This window comes from Budorcas taxicolor, chromosome X, assembly GCF_023091745.1.
Source record: "Budorcas taxicolor isolate Tak-1 chromosome X, Takin1.1, whole genome shotgun sequence".
Taxonomy (NCBI): domain Eukaryota; kingdom Metazoa; phylum Chordata; class Mammalia; order Artiodactyla; family Bovidae; genus Budorcas; species Budorcas taxicolor.
Window position 1 is genome coordinate 13,282,357 of NC_068935.1, and position 21,935 is coordinate 13,304,291.

The following is a 21,935-nucleotide window of genomic DNA, read 5'->3' on the forward strand; positions in this document are numbered from 1 at the left end:
CTGCTCCCAATCCCTCCCAGCATCAGGGTCTTTTCCAGTGAGTCAACTCTTCGCATGAGGTGGCCAAAGTATTGGAGTTTCAGCCTCAGCATCAGTCCTTCCAATGAACACCCAGGACTGATCTCCTTTAGGATGGACTGGTTGAACCTCCTTGCAGTCCAAGGGACTCTCAAGAGTCTTCTCCAACACCACAGTTCAAACGCATCAATTCTTCAGCACTCAGCTTTCTTCACAGTCCAACTCTCACATCCATACATGACCACAGGAGAAACCATAGCCTTGACTAGATGGACCTTTGTTGGCAAAGTAATGTCTCTGCTTTTTAATATGCTATCTAGGTTGGTCATAGGAGAAGGCAATGGCACCCCACTCCAGTGTTCTTGCCTGGAGAATCCCAGGGACAGGGGAGCCTGGTGGGCTGCCATCTATGGGGTTGCACAGAGGTGGACACGACTGAAGCGACTTAGCAGCAGCAGCAGGTTGGTCGTAACTTTCCTTCCAAGGAGTAAGCGTCTTTTAATATCATGGTTGCAATCACCATCTGCAGTGATTTTGGAGCCCCCCAAAATAAAGTCTGACACTGTTTCCACTGTTTCCCATCTATTTCCCATGAAGTGATGGGACCAGATGCCATGATCTTAGTTTTCTGAATGTTGAGCCTTAAGCCAACTTTTTCACTCTCCTCTCTCACTTTCATCAAAAGGCTCTTTAGTTCTTCTTCACTTTCTGCCATAAGGGTGGTGTCATCTGCATATGTGAGGTTATTGATATTTCTCCTGGCAATCTTAATTCCAGTTTGTGCTTCTTCCAGCCCAGCGTTTCTCATGATGTACTCTGCAAATAAGTTAAATAATCAGGGTGACAATATATAGCCTTGACATACTCCTTTTCCTATTTGGAACCAGTCTGTTGTTCCATGTCCAGTTCTAACTGTTGCTTCCTGACCTGCATACACATTTCTCAAGAGGCAGGTCAGGTGTTCTGGTATTCCCATCTCTTTCAGAATTTTCCACAGTTTATTGTTCTATAGATTTTTTGAAAGGTGTATATCCAAAATTACTGCAGATGGTGACTGGAACCCTGAAATTAAAAGACACTTACTCTTTGGAAGAAAGGTTATGACCAACCTAGACAGCATATTCAAAAGCAGAGACATTACTTTGCCAACAAAGGTCCGTCTAGTCAAGGCTATGGTTTTTCCAGTGGTCATGTATGAATGTGAGAGTTGGACTGTGAAGAAAGCTGAGCGCCAAAGAATTGATGCTTTTGAACTGTGGTGTTGGAGAAGACTCTTGAGAGTCCCTTGGACTGCAAGGAGGTCCAACCACTCCATCCTAAAGGAGATCAGTCCTGGGTGTTCATTGGAAGGACTGATGCTGAAGCTGAAACTCCAATACTCTGGCCACCTCATGCAAAGAGTTGACTCATTAGAAAAGACCCTGATGCTGGGAGGGATTGGGGGCAGGAGGGAAAGGGGACGACAGAGGATGAGATGGCTGGACGGCATCACTGACCTGATGGACATGAGTTTGGGTAAACTCCGGGAGTTGGTGATGGACAGGGAGGCCTGCCGTGTTGCGATTCATGGGGTCGCAAAGAGGTGGACAGGACTGAGTGACTGAACTGAACTGAACTGATACATTTTGAATTCATCATCTGTGTACCTTTTTCGTGTTCCTTGGCATCAGCAATCTACAATTACTGCCCAACCCTCAAGAAAGCAGGGAGAGCAAACCTTTGCAAATTTCTGGGGTCCTGGAGGTTAAGTCTCGACCCTTGAGGGCCAAGGTTATCCATCTGTATCAATACAAATGATACAAGGGCAGGTTTAAGTACAGATATAAATATCTGGAGTACTCATTTTCCCCTTAGGTTTTTACTCTGTATTCAATTGCTTCTGTTTTTTTGTTCAGTGACTAAGACATGTTGACTCATTTGCGACCCCATGGACTGTAACCTGCCAGCCTCTTCTGTCCATGGGATTTTCCAGGCAAGAATACTGCAGTGGGTTGCCATTTCCTTCTCCAGGGGATCTTCCTGACCCAGGGATCAAACCTGTGTCTCCTGCACTGGCAGGCACATTCTCTACCACTGAGTCACCAGGGAAGCCCCATTCAACTGCCTACTAGATACAATAGACATCTGGAAAGCCCACAAACAACCCAAACGCACAACATCCACAATCAAATTCATCCTCTTTCCCCAAAACTTTGGTCCTTGTGATATTCCCCTCTGTAAGAGGTGTCATCTTCTGGCTCAAGCAAGAAACCCAGAAATCATCCTTAACACTTTTCCTCTTAATCTCTATATTTAGTCTATTACTTCCACTTTAAAAACAAACCTCAAAGCTAGTTTCTTCTCTCCACCTCCATCACCTCATTCAAACCATCACCTTCTCTCACCTAAATGACTACACATATCCTCATTGATCTGCCTGCCTGAACAGGTTCTCCATACATCCAGTGTGATTTTTAGAAAACACATATCAAATCACGTTACCACCCTATTGCAAATCCCCCAATGAGAGACATATAGTGTTCATAAGTTGAAAGATTCAACATAGTAAAGGGGCTAATTCTTCCCAATTTGGTATAGAGGTTGAAAGCAATTCCTAGCGAGATCCCTTCAAGATTTTTACTTTAAACATATAAAGTGTTAGTCACTCAGTCATGTCTGACTATTTGTGACCCCTGTAGCCAGCCAGGCTCCTCTGTCCATGAAATTTTCCAGGCAAGAATACTAGAGTGGGTAGCCATTTTCTTCTCCAGGGGATGTTCCTGACCCAGGGATTGAACCCATGTCTCCTGCACTGCAGGCAGATTCTTTACCATTTGAGCCACCAGAGAAGCCCCAAACATAGAAAAGCTTGTTCTAAAATTTATATGGAAAGGCAAAGGAACTAGAACAGGTCAAACAATTTTTTAAAAGAATAAAGTGAGACGGATCAATCCACTTGATTTTCAGACATAATTAGAACAATCAAGACTGTGTGGTATTAGCAGAGAGACAAACACATATCAATAAATAAGAAAAGCACAATAAAGATGCCAGAAATAGATGCACACAAGTATGTCCATGGGATTTCCCTGGTAGCTCAGACAGTAAAGAAATTCCCTGCGATGCAGGAGACACAGGCTTGATCCCTGGGTTGGGAAGATGCCCTAGAGTAGGAAATGACTACCCACTCCAGTATTCTTGCCTGGAGTATTCCATGGACAGAGGAGCCTGGTGGGCTACAGTCCATAGAGTCGCAAAGAGTCAGACACGACTGAGCTTAGCACAGCAAATATACACAACTGATTTTTGACAAGCATGCAAAAGCTCTCAAATGGTGATGGAACAATTGGATATTCACAGGCAAAAAGATAAACCTCAGCTTCAACCTCACATCTTATACAAAAATGTACTCAAATGGATCACAAATTTAAAAGTATATCATAAAAGTGTAAAGCTTTTAGGACAAAAATAGGAGAATGCCTTCAGGATCTGGGGCTAGGCAAAGAATTCTTAGACATAGCATGATCCCTAAAGGGGAAAACTGAACAATCAGATCTCATCAAAATTAAAAACTTTTAATGGATAAAGGTGGTCAAAAGGTACATACTTCCAGTTGTAAGATGAATAAATACTGTAAATGTAATGTACAACATGATGGCTACACTTTACAGTGATGCATGGTAACCTTTAAAAATCATGAATCACTGTACTGTACTACACCTGTAACATATAATATAGTACATCAACTATACTTCAATTTTTTTTAAAAGAGTGCTACATGATAAATTTGAAAGTTGTTAACAGATTAGATCCTAAAAGTTCTCATTACCAGGAAAAATTTTTTGTAACTATATGCGGAAATGTGTGCTAATTAAATATATTGTGGTAATCATTTCATAATACATGTACATTGAGTCATTATGAAGTACAACTTAAACTTATACAGGGCTATATGTCTATTACATCAGATGGGGAAAGATATACCAATCTGAATGCAGAGTTCCAAAGAATAACAAGGAGAGATAAGAAAGCCTTTCTTTCTTATCTTTCTTCAATAATGCAAAGAAATAGAGAAAAACAACAGAATGGGAAAGACTAAAGATCTCTTCAGGAAACTTAGAGATACCAAAAGGAACATTTCATGCAAAGATGGGCACAATAAAGGACAGAAACGGTATGGACCTAACAGAAGCAGAAGATATTAAGAAGTGGTGGCAAGAATACACAGAAGAACTATATTAAAAAGATCTTAATATCCCAGCTAACCACGATGGTGTGTTCACTCACCTAATGCCAGACATCCTAGAGTGTGAAGTTAAGTGGGCCTTAGGAAGCATTACTATAAACAAAGCTAGTAGAGGTAGTGAACTCCCAGCTGAGTTATCTCAAATCCTAAAAGATGATGCTGTGAAAGTGCTGCACTCAGTATGCCAGTAAATTTGTAAAATTCAGCAGTGGCTACAGGACTGGAAAAGGTCGGTTTTTGTTCCAATTCCAAAGAAGGGCAATGCCAAAGAACATTCAAACTACTGCACAGTTTCACTCATCTCACAGGCAAGCATGGTGAAGCTCAAAATCCTTTAAGTTAGTCTACAACAGTCTACATGAACTGAGAATTTCCATATGTACAAGCTGGATTTAGAAAAGGCAGAGGAAACCAGAAATCAAATTGCCAATATCTATTGGATCACAGGAAAAGCAAGAGAATTCAAAAAAAAAATCCACTTCTGCTTCATTGACTACGCTAAAGCCTTTGATTATGTGGATCACAACAAACTATGGAAAATTCTTAAAGAGATGGGAATCCCAGACCATCATACTTGCCTCCTGAGAAACCTATATGCAGGTCAAGACGCAACAGTTAGAACTGGACATGGAACAACATACTGAATCAAAACTGGGAAAGGAGTACATCAAGGCTGTATATTGTCACCCTGCCTATTTAACTTCTATGCAGATGACATCACGTGAAATGCCAGGCTGGATGAATCACAAGCTGGAATCAAGATTGCGAGGGGGAATATCAATAGCCTCAGGTATGCAGATGACACCACCCTCATAGCAGAAAGTGAAGAGGAACTAAAAACCTCTTGATGAAGGTGGAAGAGGAGAGTGAAAAAGCTGGCTTAAAAGTCAACATTCAAAAAACTAAGATCATGGCATCTGGTCCCATCACTTCATGGCAAGTAGATGGGGGAACATTGGAAATAGTGACAGACTTTATTTTCTTGGGCTCCAAAGTCACTGCAGGTGGTGACTGCAGCCATGAAATTAAAAGACACTTGCTCCTTGGAAGAAAAGCTATGACAAATATAGACAGCATTTTAAAAAGCAGAGACATCACTTTGTTGACAAAGGTGTGTATAGTCAAAGCTATGGTTTTTCCAGTAGTCATGTATGTATGTGAGAGTTGGGCCATAAAGAAAGCTGTGTGCCAAAGAATTGATGCTTTTGAACTGTGGTGCTGGTGAAGACTCTTGAGAACCCCTTGGACAACAGCAAGATCAACCCAGTCAGTCCTAAAGGAATTCAACCCAGAATATTCATTGGAAGGATTGGCGCTGAAGCTGAAGCTCCAGTACTTTGGCTATCTGATGTGAATCACCAGCTCATTGGAAAAGACCCTGATGCTGGAAAAGATTGAAGGCAGGAGGAGAAGGGGGCGACATAGGATGAGATGGTTGGATGGCATCACCGACTCAATGGATATGAGTTTGAGCAAACTCCAGGAGATGGTGAAGGACAAGGAAGCCTGGCATGCTGCAGTTCAGGAGGTCACAAAGAGTCAGACACGACTGATCTACTGAACAACAAGTCATTATACAGTATACCTTAAACTTATATAGGGCTATATGTCAATTACATCTCAATAAAACTGGAGAAAATAAATTTTAAAGAACTTTTACTCTTCTGAGACTTCCCTGGTGATCCACTGACTAAGACTCCATGCTCCCAGTGCAGAGGCACTAGGTTCGATCCCTTGTCAGGGGACTAGGTCTCACAGGCTGCAACTAAGCTCAAAGATCCTCCATGCCACAACTAAGATTCTGCACAGCCAAATAAATACTTTTTTTAAAAAAACTTTCAATCTCCCAAAGACCCTGCTGAGAGCATCAAAAGACAAACTAAGAGAAAATACTTGCAAATGACACAACTAGTAAAAAAAATCTAGAATATATCAATATATAAAGAAATCTCAAAACTCAACAGGAAAAAACAATGCATCTAGAAAATGTGCAAGAGGCATGCACAGACCTGCAGAGGATACAGAGATGTCAAATAAGTACATGAAAAGCTGTTCAATATCATCACCCATAAGAAAAACAGCAAATTTTCTTAATGGGATATCCACAATGAGGTATCGGTGCATACCTATCAGCATGGTTAAGAAAAAAATGTTGGTGAGGATACGAAGACCCTCTATTAAAGATATTGGTAGGGGTATAAACTTGTATAGCCACTCCAGAAAATTGTTTGGCAGTTTATTTAAAAAAAAAAAACAAACCTAAACATACAACTACCAGAAGATCCAGATATCGAATACTTGGGGATTTCTAGCAGTGAAATGAAACTGATGCTCACACAAAAACCTGTACATGAATGTTCATAGCATATATATATGGAACTTAGAAAGATGGTAACAGTGACCCTGTATGTGAGACAGCAAAAGAGACAGAGATGTAAACAACAGACTTTTGGACTCTGGGAGAAGGCCAGGGTGGGATGATTTGAGAAAATAACATTGAAACATATATATTACCATATGTGAAACAGATGGCCAGTCCAGGTTGATGCATGAGACAGGGCGCTCAGGGGCGGTGCACTGGGATGACCCTGAGGGATGGGACGGGGAGGGAGGTGGGAGGGGTTTCAGGATGAGGGACACATGCAAACCCATGGCTGATTCATGTGCATGTATGGCAAAAACCACCACAATATTGTCAAGTAATTAGCCTCCAATTAAAATAAATAAATTAACTTACAAAAAAAAAATCTCCAACCCCCCATTACTCTCAAGATGAAACCCAAACTCCTAAATATATGTATTTCAAAGCCCAAGTCTACCTCTGTCTCTTACTAGCTGTGCAAACTTGAGCAGGTCAAACTCTCTCACCCTCAGTTTTCTCATTTATTATAAAGTGGAAATAATAATGCCATAAGAATATGTAAACTGATGCTCATAAAAGCATTCTTTAAATTAGGAACTTCTAGACACACACAAGGAACTATTACCACATTTCAATCCTGGCTCCCATGTCTCCCCTAGTTCATCTCCAGCCAACTGAACTATTTTCTGGCCCACAAATATGCTCTTTCTGTGTCATCTTCATTTTGAGCTATCTGCCTAGACTCTCTCTCCAATCTCTGAACTCTACCCACTGAAATTCTTCCCACAAATTATTCATGCCCAAAAATGTACTTGTTATAAAATAGGGGGAAAAGGGGGGAAAAAAGTTTACCACTGGGGAAAATGATTAAGAAAACTGGTAATTCAGAATAGTGCTTGAAATCTATTCATTCATTCAATAAATATTTATTGACCATCCAAAACACGTCAGGCAGTTTCCTTGACACTGAAATATAAAAGTGTGTATGGTTGGCAATAAATATTGGTAGAATGGCTGAATGAGAGGACACATGAATGAATAAGAAACTGTCATACTCTACAATTCAAAAACTTTAAAGTGTAAGAAATAATTATGATATAATGGTAGATAACTAAGATAAAATATCAGATAGTTAACTGTAATACAGAACTTATAAAAAAACACATAAAAAAAAGAAAGTTGTTGTTACCACATAAGGATGATAGGCAAGGTTATGGGTGAGTTTATATGATTTGATGTCATTTGTGGCTTCTTCGGGAGAAGGCAATGGCTCCCCACTCCAGTACTCTTGCCTGGAAAATCCCATGGACAGAGGAGCCTGGCTAGAGTCCATGGCATCACAAAGAGTCAGACATGACTGAGCATGGACACATACAAGGTAGACTGCAAAGTACTTTCCCAGGTCATAGGAAGGATGCAGATGGTCATGAAAAGTTTCCCTCTGAAGGACCCCTACGCAGCAGTAGGGAGCAGACCTTTGGAAGCTTGAGTCCGGGATGCCCCAGGTAGTGTAAAGATTCATGCATCCGTGCTTGCAGCCATTACCAGCAGTCATTCTACAAACTTTCTGGGAACACTGACCAAAGAAATTGGGCAGAGTTTTTAAGTTAATTTTTATTGGAGTGAAATTGGGTAGAATTTAAAGAAACATCATAGAATTTTATTCTTGACTCTTGGTTACAGCAAAAAAGGCCCAGCGTCTGGACTGGAATTTCATGTGCAAAAGATTCAGTTCCATAGTACAAACCTGAAGGGTATGTGGTGTTTCAAGACAGGATAGGAAATGCAAATATCAGTCACTTTTACTGCCACATAAAATTGCAAGTAGTAACAGACATCTATCTCCAGGCTGTCTTTCCTTCCCTCCTGTCCTCTCTAAAGGCTAGGACTACATATGCAAATCGCCTCAGAGAGCTTTCCTCTCAGTCAGTATACAGACAGTCTTAAGAGTCTGAAGGAATTACAGAAAACTATGGTTCTCGCAAAGGTAGGTATGAAACACCTCCATATGCCCTTTATATCTATGCTTATTCTTTTTTTTAAGAAGCCAAAGTTTTGGCTTTTGACATACATGAATAATCTCTGTATGATAATTAATAAAAGCTGACATCACATCACTGGAGTTTCATCAGAAGCCACCCCACTCTTCCTGTCAGTCTTTTTTGTGGTGGATTATCAGGGATACTGTATAGAAAATTTTGGTCAAGGACTGAAAATATTTCAAATGCCTAGCTAGAGTCCCCTGTAGGGAAAACTAAGAATTAGAAACCACACAGTGCTATGAATGGGCTCCTATAGGCCTTAAGGAACCAAAAATCCCTCCACCCCACCCTCACTGCTGGCCTCAGCTGGGATAGGTGACCCCACTTGCAGCAGAAATGTAATCTATGAGTACAAAATGTCCATAATGGTACAGTTTTCTTGACTGCTGAGTCCTTAAAACCCATCTAGGGATTGATTCAGTTTACAGACAGAATCAAGATTCCTGGTCTTCATTCAAGGATCATTAGTTCCTTCACAAAGGGAGTGTTGCCCCTGCAGGACTCCTCATGGATAGAGTGGTTTAACTAGAAATTTGGTTTTCAAGAGTGCATCCCTGTGTAAAACCTACTGAGGCCGCATCAGCAAGTCAAACTTCAGCAAGGAGATGGCAGGCAAGTGTGCCATCTTGGTGTGGTAGTGCCAACGCCACACCTAGGTCACCTCAAGCTGCTATATGGGGATATCAGATCCATTTTATCCTAGCATTGAGCTCCTGAAGGCTGGTGCCTGATGCCTCCTAGTAAGAGAAATAAAATGCTGATTCATGCTACAACATGGATGAACTCAATATTATGCTAAGCGAAAGACACAAAAGGCCAATATGATGATTCCATTTATATGAAATGTCCAGTGTAGGTAAATCTATAAAGACAGAAAGTAGACTCATGGTTGCCAAGGGATGGGGAAGGTGAAAATGGGGAGTGAGTGCTTAATGGGTACAAATTACCTTCTGGAGTGATGAAAATGTTCTGTAACTAGATAGTCATAATGATTGCACAGGATTATGAATGTACTAAATGCCACTGAATTGCACATTTTAAAATGGTTAATACAGTAAATTTTACATGATGTCTATTTACCACATAAGAAAAAAACATTCATTTTTTAGTTCCATTTCTAGAAATTCTATTCGGTTCTTTCTGATATTTATTTATTAATATATCTTCCTTGTCTTTTTTATATGCTTTCATTTATTTAAACATGTTTCTAAGTCGTTTGCATGTGATAGTAACTTTGGAGATCTACACCTTTAGTTTATTATTTGTGCTAATAGTGGCTTTTTAAAAAACTGTGTGTATGTTTGGCTAGCTCTATCTGTGAGGGTCTTGTTAAAGGCTGAGAAGTAGACTCCTCCAGAAAGGATCAGATTTGCTCCTGCCATATGTCTGGATTTGCCACTAAAAACGAATTGGGCTATGCCGATAGTATTCATTTGAACTCCAAAACCACATGAGGGCAGGCTTGTGATTGCAAACAACAAAGGCCCCTAATAAGAAAGTGAAAAGAAAATTTACATTTTTGGGAAATGGTAGAAAATATTTGCAAATCATAGAGTCTAGTATTCAAATATATAAAGAACTCTTCAACTCTACAACAAAAAGACAAACACCCAGTTAATAAACAGGCAAAAGCATAAATAGAAATTTCTCCAAGGAAGATATACAATGGCCAATAAGCACATGAAATATGCTCAACATCATTAATCATTAGGAAAATGTAAATCAAAACCATAAGTGATACCACTTCACACCCACTAGGATGGCTGTAATTTTTAAAAACCCTGAAAATAACAAAGGTTGGCGAGGATATGGATAAATTGGAACCCTACCTTGCTGGTAGGAATGTAAAATAGTGCAGCTGCTGTGGAAAACAGCTTGGTGTTCCCTCAAAAAATTAAACATATGACCCAGTTACTCCAGTCCTAAATTTATACCCCCCAAATTGAAAACAGATATTCCAACAAAACTTGTACACGACTGCTCATAACAATCAAAGCAGTGTTATTCATAATCACCAAAAGGTGGAAACAACTCAAATGTTCACCAGATGCAAATGCATAAAGAAATGTGGTCTATCTGTACAATGGAATACAACAATCATAAAAATTGAGGTACTGATACATGGCACAACAGATAACGTCAGGTGAAAAAAGTCAGGCACAAATGTTCACAAATTGTATGACTGCATTTGAGTGAAATACACAGAATAGGGAAATCCATAGAAAAAGTACCTTAGTGTTTAACAGGGGCTCCAGGGAGGGGGACTGTGAAATGACTGCTAACGGGTATGGAGTCTCTCTATGGGATGATGAAAATGTTTTTGAATTTGATAATAGCAATGGTTACACAACACAGTGAATATACTATGACTGAAATGACCGGAGAAGGCGATGGCACCCTACTCCAGTACTCTTGCCTGAAAAATCCCATGGGCGGAGGAGCCTGGTAGGTGCAGTCCATGGGGTCGCTAAAAGTCGGATACGACTGAGCGACTTGACTTTCACTTTTTCATGCATTGGAGAAGGAAATGGCAACCCACTCCAGTGTTCTTGCCTGGAGAATCCCAAGGACGGGGGAGCCTGGTGGGCTGCCGTCTATGGGATCGCACAGAGTCGGACGACTGAAGCGACTTAGCAGCAGCAGCAGCGGGGGCTGCTAGTTGCAGAGGCAAGAGGCTTGAGCCAGAGCAGGAGGAGGTAGAGACCCCTGGCACTCAAGATTTTTAAAGACTGCCCAATAGCCTGCAAAATACCTTTCACCCTCCTCCACTCCTCCTGGAATCGCACCATTATTTACTCCTTTGAAATAAGACAGCAAGAACATGTTGAAAAGTACACAAACTCGCTCGTAAGCCTGCGGTCAAGTTGCCGGGCTTCCCTGGGGCTCAGTTTTCTTTGTTAAAAGAAGAGAGAGAGAAATAATAATGGTGGTTGTAAAAAAAAAAGTAAAAGTATGCACAGTGTCGAGCACGGGACTTTTTTTTTTTTTTTGCCACGCTAAGCGGCTTGTGGACACGACTGAAGCGACTTAGCAGCAGCAGCAAGCGGCTTGTGGGAATCTTCCCGATCTTACTTCCCCGACCAGCGGTGGAACCTGTGCCCGCTACAGTGGCAGCACGGAGTCAACCACTGGACGTTCAGGAAAGTCCCAAAGAAGTGATTCTTATAACATGAAGGACGTTAAAACGTCCTGGGACACCTGCAAATACTTTTTGGCCGAAGAACCAGTCTTCATTCGTGGCTTGGCCCCTTTTAATTTATTTGACACATCCGTAGGGAAAACAGCTCAGTAGTATAATTCTAGATAAATGGAGGGAGCGAAGAGGAGCAGAAATGGTAGTGGGGAATGCCTGCACTTCTGCCAGGTATACAGTACCGCCCCGGAATTAGGCGCGCTTTGGGCGCCTGCAAAGCCGCGTTCCTTAAGATGCGCAGCAACCTACCACAGCAAATGTTGCCTGCGCCAGGAGCTGGTGGAAGGGGCCCGTGCAGCACAGGCATTCTTGGATGCACTAAGCACTTGGCAGGTTTTTACACTTGAACTCTGACGTGAGTTCATTACTAAAAATCTGAAGTCATTGGAGCTTTCATAAGAGGCGCGTGGGACATCTTGCAGCTTTCATCTGAGCACCTGGACTGCGTTGCAAACCCAAACAGTAAACTCCAGCTCCCAAAATGCACGGTGGGATCTGATTTCACAAACCCCGTGCAAAAAAAAAAAAAAAAAAAAAACGGGCAAACAGCCTCCAAGCTTATCATTTTGTCTTAACCACTAGCCAGATTCTTGGACTTTGCGGATTTTGCGCGCGAATGGAGCAGAATCATATAGTCCCATCCATTCCACCAACTTCTGCTCAGAGCCCAATGCAAGAATAACTTCACCCTACTTTGCTTGGTTTGCTGGGGGTTCCGCGTCGTCCCTACCCCTACCTCTCCACCTTTTCCTCTGGGAAAACAAACCCCTCGGCATTGGTGAATTGCGCGAGGGTTGGGCGGATGAATATTGCCCCAACACTTCTCCACGAGCTCCAGGAGCCGAAGTTTTATGCACCCCACCCCTGACCCCAAATGGCTTTTGCAATCCAGCACAGCCCCTTCCTCCAACCAGACATTTCGTCCAAGTTGGAAGCAGTCAATTAAACTACAAGTTGGAGTCACAGTTCCCCGAATTAGAGTATCCACTACCAGCACCACTCTCACATGCACTCGCCCTATTTTACTCCCACGCCCTACCCCCCACTGCACACACATCGGGCCCCACCTACCCCCACCAGAGGCAATGTGAAACTTACTAGGGGGCGTCTATCTGACTCCAGCGGGTACACTTTGAACTCGCGGAAGGCAACAAAACCTCTATATAAGGCGCGCAAGCCCCAGTATCAGCGCCAGAAGAGGTCCCGGCGCCAGAAGAGCACAGCTCGAGACCGCTGGTCCCAACTCGAGCCCAGATCCTCGGATCGCTTCACACCCAGCGCAAAGTCTGCAGAAGCGCAGGCTTTCATCGACAGCAATCAAAGCATGGACAGCAGCCACTTTGACACAGGATTCCACAACTTGGGAATCGACGAGGACGAACTGCATGGTTAGTACCTAGACGGCGATGGCAGGTGCTTCGGCAAATCCCAGAAAAGGAACTTTCCCTGGGAAGGGCAGGTGGACGGGACACTGCACAGCAGCTCCTCCTCCAACACGGCCCCGGCCCCCTCCAGCCCGCGCACTGTGGGCTCCAGGCCCCCCTGACCCAGTCTCTCCCTTTTGCTTTCCTCTTTTCCCAGATGTGGAACCTACCCTGATCTCGGAGGTTTCAAACGGAGTGGAAGATGAAACTCGGTCCTCACCTGAGCCCGGAGAAGCAGCTGCAGCCGCAGCCGCAAACTACTTTGGCAAGGCCGGCTCCAACCTCCTGGACGACGAAAACCGCGAGAGCGACGAAAGCCGTGAGGCCGATGAAAACCGTGAGGGCGGTGAAAACCGTGAGGGCGGTGAAAACCGTGAGAGCGATGAAAACCGTGAGGCCGATGAAAACCGTGAGGGCGGTGAAAACCGTGAGGGCGACGGCGGCGATATTGAGCCCCCGCCGCAGCAGGAGGAGCCGGCCCCCCTGGCCATCCAGGGGCCCCAGATTGCGGCGAGAAAGGCGCGCCGCTGCCGCACTGTTTTCACCCAGTTGCAGCTGCTGGAGCTGGAGCGAGTTTTCTACCACATTCAATACCCCGACGTGTTTGCACGGTAAGTGGCTGGCTCCGGAGACGCCCAGTTCTTCGCTGGCCCGCGCGCCTTCCAGGACGCCTTAGGTTCTTTCCCAGGACCCTTCCCCCTCCTCTCCCGGGCCAAAAGCCACTTTAGAGGCTCGAGGGTGCTGGGTCTGCCCTAGCCCTCGGGGGTTGGGGCGAACCCTGCAGAGCTTGCAGGGGTGCAAGAGAGGGGCGGGAGTAGGGTGGAACAAGTAAAGCAGGGCAGATTAATATTGATTTAATTTAAAATCTTGGTAATTTGCTCATCGTGGGGTTTTGCATGCATTTTTATATTTTAAATATTGCAGTAAAACTTCATCGTGATTACTCCGCTTTTTCCACGCCGTTTAAATTTTGTGCACGAGGAGAGCGCCTCCTAGCGCTCACCCTGGTCTCTCGGCCCTGCCACGTGGAGCGCTGTTTCCAGGCGGCAGAGTTTTGACCGTTAAAAAGCCCGGGCAGGAGCCCCCTAGAGTACGAAGTGGTTGTCGCTCAGTCGTGTTGGACTCAGCGACCCCGTGGGGTGTAGCCCGCCAGGCTCCTCTGTCCGTGGGATTCTCCAGGCAAGAATGCTGGAGTGGGTTACCATTTCCTTCTCCATTGAGTACGAAGGGGAAGGCCTATTCTGTCCCGATAGGAATGGGGCATCAGGAAGAATCGGTGTGAGGTTTATGGGCGCCCTTTCTGGTTCCATTGTATATGTCCTTCGCCCTTGATTGCTTGGCTGATACGGCTTGAAGTTTCTCCATGAGAGTTCACCGCTCCCTTTTACAGTAAACAGAAATACTTGGGTTTAAAACGCCGCTTTTTTGCGGGGGAGGGGGGATTGTCGTTTTAGTTATTTTTACGGAGGGATCTCCATAAAAGTGAAAAGATTTTCAAGTTAGTTCTCTGCTGTTGCACAAATGGAAAAATTAATTGAGTCATATTGAAGTAACAGGCACATTACCAGGAATTTTAATATGTATTCCCTTTTTATATTTTAATTAATGGGTGAGTTGTCCACGGGAAGACCCTCTCTAAGTAAACCATAAACCGTATTACAGAAAATTGTAATTAACAGAAATGTAAATGGTATATTTTATCCACAATTCCAAATACTGAATTTGCACTTTTCCCCCGTCAGAGAGGACATTGCAAGACGTCTGAATTTGGCTGAAAGAAGAGTGCAGGTTAGTAAATCTTAATTTTAAGATTGGCCCGGCAGCCATTCTAAAACATGCTTTAGGTTTTGTCCTGAAAACTCTCAATTTGGTGTGCTTTGTTGTCTTTTCCATACAAACACACACAGGGAAAAACGTAGAACACAGACCTTTCTCCTCTCTCTACACACATACACACACACACACACACACACACACACACACACACACACACACACAGTTTCTTTTCCAGTAAATAAAGTTCATCTTCTAACACTGGCATCCTTTAGGGAGGCTGTTGCTGCTGCTGCTGCTGCTAAGTTGCTTCAGTCATGTCCGACTGCGACCCCATGGACTGCAGCCCACCAGGCTCCTCCACCCATGGGATTTTCCAGGCAAGAGTACTGGAGTGGGTTGCCATTGCTTTCTCCGATATGTATGGATATAGATGTATATATGGATTAGATATATATGTATATCTAGATATACATATATATCATATGGCTTAGTTGTTTTGCCCTAGAGCATGAGTGTGAGTTCAGGGCTTCCCTGGTGGCTCAGCCATAAAAAGCCCACCTGTCAATGCAGGATAGTTGGGTTCCATCCCTGGGTTGGGAAGATCCCATGGAAAAGGAAATGGCAACCCACTCCAGTATTCTTGCCAGGAAAATCCCATGGACAGAGGAGCTTGGTGGGCTATAGTCCATGGAATCACAAAAGAGTCGGACATGACTTAGCCATTAAACAACAACATATGTGAGCACAGTGATGGAAATACACTGTGCATCTGTCAGTGGTGTGCAGAAAAGCAGACCACCAGACGCTGGCATCCTAATGCCACAGGCTGGACCAACAGTCAGGCCTGGTCTCAGAACGAATCTGACAGACAAGGTAAGCCCAGAGGAAAAGTTTGCTGAATTGTTTTTCCTCGTCCTTCGGTTTACATAGTCCTCTCAATGGATTTCTGAAGGGAATATGAGCCAGAAAACACAAGTAAGGAAAAATACAATGTTCTTGTATATTTCTAAATACTGCAGCATGATTTCCCCCAAGAAACTTAATAGATGCTTCCTCTACCCATCGTGTGCAAGTATGACAGATGTTTTATGAAACCAGTATTGGGAATATGGACCTAATATTGGCCCATACTAAAATTTGCCATCCATGAGATTTTGGCTGTGTTTAGGGAGATTAGACCCCAGGTATGTTTGAATCCCTCCAGAATGAGCTTTATTACAGTGGCCTTCTTCAGACTATATTTGCATGTAGTAGAAGGACACATAATCCTAAAATGGGAGAGAGAAAAGACAGCTTAAAACTTGCAGTTTGGGAAGGTCCAGAATAATTAAATACAAGGTAAACCCCATCACCTGCTATGCTAATAAGAAAGTAAAGTCTAATTGATAGCTTGTTTGTTTGTTAATGATTGGTAAGCATTTAGAGAGGAGCCTCTTTTGTGACCCTTGTCCCCACAGGACTGGACATGATTGGACCTTCCTGCCTTAGGAATGAATGATGGGATTGGGGTCTCCTGGTTAAGGAGTAGAGCTGGCAGGACCTCGGGTACCCTAACACTCTGGGTAAACAGTGGCTCTTGTCTTGCAACCTGAAACTGAAGCTAGAACCAAATAAGTTGCCCTTGTCCTGAGCCCAGGAAGGTTTGGAGAGTAGGGCAGATTGGAGCATGCAAAATTGACAGTGATGCCAACAGGGTACTTAGTATCTTGTCTGGGGAAAAGGATTTGGGGTTTAGTGATTTTGGTTTAGTTAAGCTAAACTTGCCTTAACACTAACAGCTAAAATATCAAGGCAGTGTCCAGGACTTTATCAACTCTCGTGTTGCTGAAGCAACAAGCAAGACAAGCCACAAAGTCCGTGGGCCTCCCATGATTGAGCCTCCATTGACATAGCATCTGCTCCCAGGCATGGACATTAACAGCAGGGACCCGGTGCAATTCATCCATTAGGCCTGCATACAAGACTTGGAAAAAACTAATTGAGGAATGTTAAAAATGAGAGACAATTCAATGTGCCAAAGTCTGGACTAGGCTTGGCTCACTAAGGATTAACTGAGGGAGGTGAGCTGTTTACTTTCCTAACAGAGTTTAGCAATAAGGAAATAGCTTCTGCTGCGGCAGTGTAAAATCTCAATGGCAGATTTGCATGATGGGTGTTTTCTAGTATGACATTAACTGTTCAGTATACTAAAGCCATCTCTTTTTTTCCCTCTGATTGAAGGTTTGGTTTCAAAACCGAAGGGCCAAATGGAGAAGATACCAGAGGGCACTGATGTTTAGAAATGTGCACCCTATTGCCTTCGGCCACCCTATGGGGGTAATCTTTAATGGGCCCTATCATGTATTCCCTGCTAGGCAGCCTGCATGGAGATACATTCCTGCAGTGCCACGTCCAGGCCTGCCCCCTGTGCCCCCTGGGCTGCCCCCACCACTTGTGCTACCTCCACCTCTGCCACCCAGGCCATGGAGGATGCCGTTGCCATACCCGGTACCTATGCCTCACTTTGGTCTGGCCCCTGTAGGAGTGGCATGGGCCCCTGTCATCAATGGTCATTTTATAGGCCCCTATTTCTGAATATGTTATTCAGACAGTTTTCCACAGGGTGTTTCTGCTACATATACATTGTGCACAACAAATAAAGAGCTGTTAAAATAACTGCGTTAATGTGTAAAATGAGTGCGAGTTATTTTGGGAGGGCACATGGTGTTTCCAATAAAGAGACAAATTAGGAATATATTGATTGTGTCAAATGGGCTAAGTGGGTGTGTGTATGAGAGTTGCTGCTGCTGCTGCTAAGTCACTTCAGTCGTGTCTGAGTCTGTACGACCCCATAGATGGCAGCCCACCAGGCTCCCCTGTCCCTGGGATTCTCCAGGCAAGAACACTGGAGTGGGTTGCCATTTCCTTCTCCAATGCATCAAAGTGAAAAGTGAAAGTGAAGTCACTCAGTTGTGTCCGACTCTTAGGGACCCCATGGACTGCAGCCTACCAGGCTCCTTCATCGATGGGATTTTCCAGGCAAGAGTACTGGAGTGAGGTGCTATTGCCTTCTTCAACGGGAATTGCTAAGGCAATGCAATTCAAAGAGAAGGTCAAAGATGCTTCCTTCCATAATGTAATGGGTCTGAGTCACTATAATAGGTTATGCACATCAGAGTCCTCCCAGTGCCTGTAGCAGGTTTACACTGACCACATGTTCTCCCCACAACCCCATCTGCACCCTTCCCCTTTGGGAGCGTGTACATATGCAAGATGGGGAGGTATGAGCCGTTAGTGAGGTACAGTGTGTTTTCAGGTGGGGACATATTCTATTCAAGGAGCTCAATAGCCATGGACAGAGGAGCCTGGCAGGCTACAGTCCATGAGTCACAGAGTAAGACATGACTGAGCACACACATGATGGAATGGGAACCATTCTGGTTCTAAGACACAAGAGGGGGCTCCATTAAGATCAAAAAAGGGCTGTTTTCTCACACTTGCTCCCAGCCTGAACAAGTCTATTATTGTAGCATCCTCAGCTCAGAGGCAGACGATCACACTTTTTATTTTGTCACACCCGACATCCAAGAGATGGTCCCTTGAATAGTGCTCCAAAATAGGCACTCATTATAAAGAACCCGCCAGGCTCCTCTGTCTATGGAATTCTCCAGGCAAGAATACTGGAGTGGTTTGCCATGCCCTCCTCCAGGGGATCTTCCCAACCCAGGGATTGAACCCGTGTCTCTTGCATCTCCTGCATTGGCAGGCAGATTATTTACCACTATGCCTCCTGGGAAGCCCTAAAAAGAAGCAGACTTTCGCTTTGCTCATAATGTCTTCATGTAAAACTGCCAAGTGAAAAAAGAAAAAAATGGGAGGTGGGGAAAGGAGGCCAGGTCCATTATTTTTGTTTATTTTTGTCTTAGAATCCGCTTTTTATTGTAGAAATCAACTTTAGCAGGGACTTCCCCAGTGGGCCAGTGGCTCCCAATGGAGTGACTCCACATTCCCAATGTAAGGGGTCCAGGTTCGATCCCTGTTCTGGGAACTAGATCCCACATGCCACAACTAAAGATTCCACATGCAGCAACTAAGATCTGACACAGCCAAATAAATACTTAAGAAACAATAATTATTTTTTTAAAAAGCTTTAGCAATATTCATAAACAGTAAAAGGATGCTAAGATGTGAACATTAAAGACAAGACTGTCACATCTTTTGGAAATAATCAGAGACATGCATACACCATTCTGCTCTGAAAAGAAAAATATTTATCCACGGACAAAATATTTCTTAGACATTTTTTATAAGTTACCTGATGTTTAACATCATAACTCTATCCTAAGCACTGTTTTGCTTCTTTTTTTGTAGGCCCACTATTTTTAAAAAAATACTTTCTTTTCAGTTGAACTTATGCTTCTGATCAAGTTCTCCTCAAGTACAGTGACTTTATGAATCGTCAAGCTGTAAAATGACTTCAGTGACTTCAGACAGGAGTGTCACAGTGACAGGAGAATTTCACAGGGGGTGGGTGGGTTGGGGAGAAGAGGCCTATCAAAACTGAGTTTTCCAGTTGTTACATATTTTAGTTTGGAGGGAGACTTTATTTTCCAGGAAAAGCATATGACTTTCATAGTGTTGTCCAATACTTTCCTTTCTTCCTTCCCTTCATAGATACGGATATCAAACATCAGTAAAGGGGTTGTATCAAATGTGGGACTCCTGCAGCAAGCATGTCATTGCTACTGTAGAGGCCCCAGTCCCTGTTTGGAGTCAGGGACATCCAGGATGTGACAGTGCATGCCCATTGCCATCTTCACCCAGTGATTTTGAAATAACCATCTTCATTTCTCATTTTTGCCCCCTTGCCTTCTTGTTCAGAGGTTAAAGCATCTGCCTGCAATGCAGGAGACCTGGGTTCGATCCCTGGGTCGGGAAGATCCCCTGAAGAAGGAAATGGCAACCCACTCCAGTATTCTTGCCTGGAGAATCCCATGGACGGAGGAGCCTGGTGGGCTACAGTCCACGGGGTCGCAAAGAGTCAGACACGACTGAGTGACTTCACTCCTCCTCCTTGTTAAACAACAGGTTCCTCAATGCTTTAAGTCCTCTTGGAACTACAGGGTCTGTAAAAATCAAAGCTCCAGGACCCCATACAGCCTTGCCATCTCAAGACTCAAATAGTACCCAGGGTACAAATCCTACAGTTCACTCTCAGATCCAGTCTGACAAACAGACAGGACATTTTTTCATCTCAGTCTGCCTCAAAGAAGCAAAAAAGTAAATACCCTTTCCCATAAGCGGAGGTCTTCAAAAGACAAATATACTATTTTTAAAAAAAACATATATATATTTCATCTAGGTGCCAGATGATTTAAAGAAGAATGATGGGATGAGGGCAGAGGAATATGCAAAATGTTTCTGGGTATGATAGGTTCCCCTCAGTCTAGATTTTAAAAGGGAGAGGTCTTTTAAAATAATCTCACAAAGAACACCCTCTTAAGTGCATTTCAAAAATCTCCAAAGCATAGATCAGAAATTACTTACCGTAATATAAGAAAGGGGCTTCCCTGGTAGCTCAGACTATAAAGAATCCACTTGCAATGAAATTATTTTGGTGTATTAAAAATTATTAGAAATTGACTATGGGCTAATCATTTCATTTACCTGAGACAGATGGTATGTAAAGACTTATAAAGGTGGCAGCTTTGGCTGACAAGTTTTCTAAAATAACTTTATTTCTTTATTTTCGGCTCTGCTGGGTTTTCATCGCTGCACAGGCTTCTCTCTAGTTGCGGAGAGCAGGGGCTACTCTTGTGGTGCACGGGCTTCTCATTGCGGTGGCTTCTCTTGTTGTGGAGTATGGGGTCTAGGGCAGGCGGGTTTCAGTAGCTGCAGCGCATGGGCTCAGTAGTTAAGGCTCCTGGGCTCTAGAGCACAGGCCCAATAGTTGTGGCACATGGGCTTAATTTCTCTGCAGCATGGGGGATCCTTCCAATTCAGGGATCAAACCTGTGTCTCCCACATCGGCAGGCAGATTCTTTACCACTGAGTCACCAGGGAAGCCCTGGGCTGACAAGTTTTAAAAACATAATTTCAAAAGAAGTATAAGAGCTTCAGCATTTTACAGTAATAATTCTGGATGTGCTCTTTCTAAAGTTATTTCACATTGATAAACACATGACAACTTTCACAATAGTCATTTTCATGGTCAAATTAAGCAGGGAGACGGTATGAGGTATTTGTGGGAAAAGAAAGGTTTTGTTTTTGTTTTTTGTTTCTTTTAACTAGAATTAGATTTATGTAACCTGGATCGTGTTTCAAACAAATCTAGCCAAAACCTTGGAGGTCCAACTTGGAAGAGCCTAAGAATCAAAATCTCAGCCATCCTTCAGACTACAAGTACTTAGGGAAAGTGGGCACAGTAGGGAAAGACTAGGAATAATTATTTGGTTGAGAATACAAGGATCTTCCTTGAGATTGGTGTGAAAACTGCCTTTTTCAACAAAGAGTTACATTGCTGTGAGTGCATTTTTTAAAGGAGAACAGAGTTTAATCTAAATTGTTTTCAAAAGAACAATTGGGCCTTTGCTTGAATTCCTAACATAGGGTAATATGTCTAAAGTGGGCATGCTCTGAGCACATATGTATATTCTGTTTTCCCACTCAGACACTTAGTGCCGGTGTGACTCTCAGAATTGATGAAAACCTGAAAGTAAAATAATGGTGTAAAATACAAGAATTCTTCCCTGTATTTTCTGATTGGGAGATCCTACTTTGTCTAATTTGAGTCCTGTAACCCAAGGCCTTCTATTGATGGAAGTGGAGAAATTGGTATAAAGTGGTACATATATATACTACCATGTATAAAATAGATAGCTAGCGGGAAGCTGCTATATAACACAGGGAGCCCAGC

The 21,935-nt window shown here is 43.3% G+C and overlaps 1 protein-coding gene across 1 annotated transcript; it reads left to right on the plus strand.

The window, feature by feature from the left end:
* Positions 1 to 13,164: 13,164 nt before the first annotated feature.
* ESX1 (ESX homeobox 1) lies at positions 13,165 to 17,614 on the plus strand. The gene is made up of 4 exons (XM_052663875.1): positions 13,165 to 13,228; positions 13,422 to 13,875; positions 15,007 to 15,052; positions 17,261 to 17,614. Exons 1-4 carry the CDS (start codon positions 13,165 to 13,167, stop codon positions 17,612 to 17,614), a joined length of 918 nt encoding a protein of 305 aa, XP_052519835.1.
* Positions 17,615 to 21,935: the final 4,321 nt, after the last annotated feature.

What these genes read in the sequence shown, in the direction of transcription:
- ESX1 (XM_052663875.1), top strand. Translation starts at nt 13,165, where the DNA reads ATGGACAGCAGCCACTTTGACACAGGATTCCACAACTTGGGAATCGAC. An exon ending in CGACGAGGACGAACTGCATG is followed by an intron (nt 13,229 to 13,421) that starts GTTAGTACCTAG and finishes CTCTTTTCCCAG; the next exon opens with ATGTGGAACCTACCCTGATC. An exon ending in TGGCTGAAAGAAGAGTGCAG is followed by an intron (nt 15,053 to 17,260) that starts GTTAGTAAATCT and finishes CTCTGATTGAAG; the next exon opens with GTTTGGTTTCAAAACCGAAG.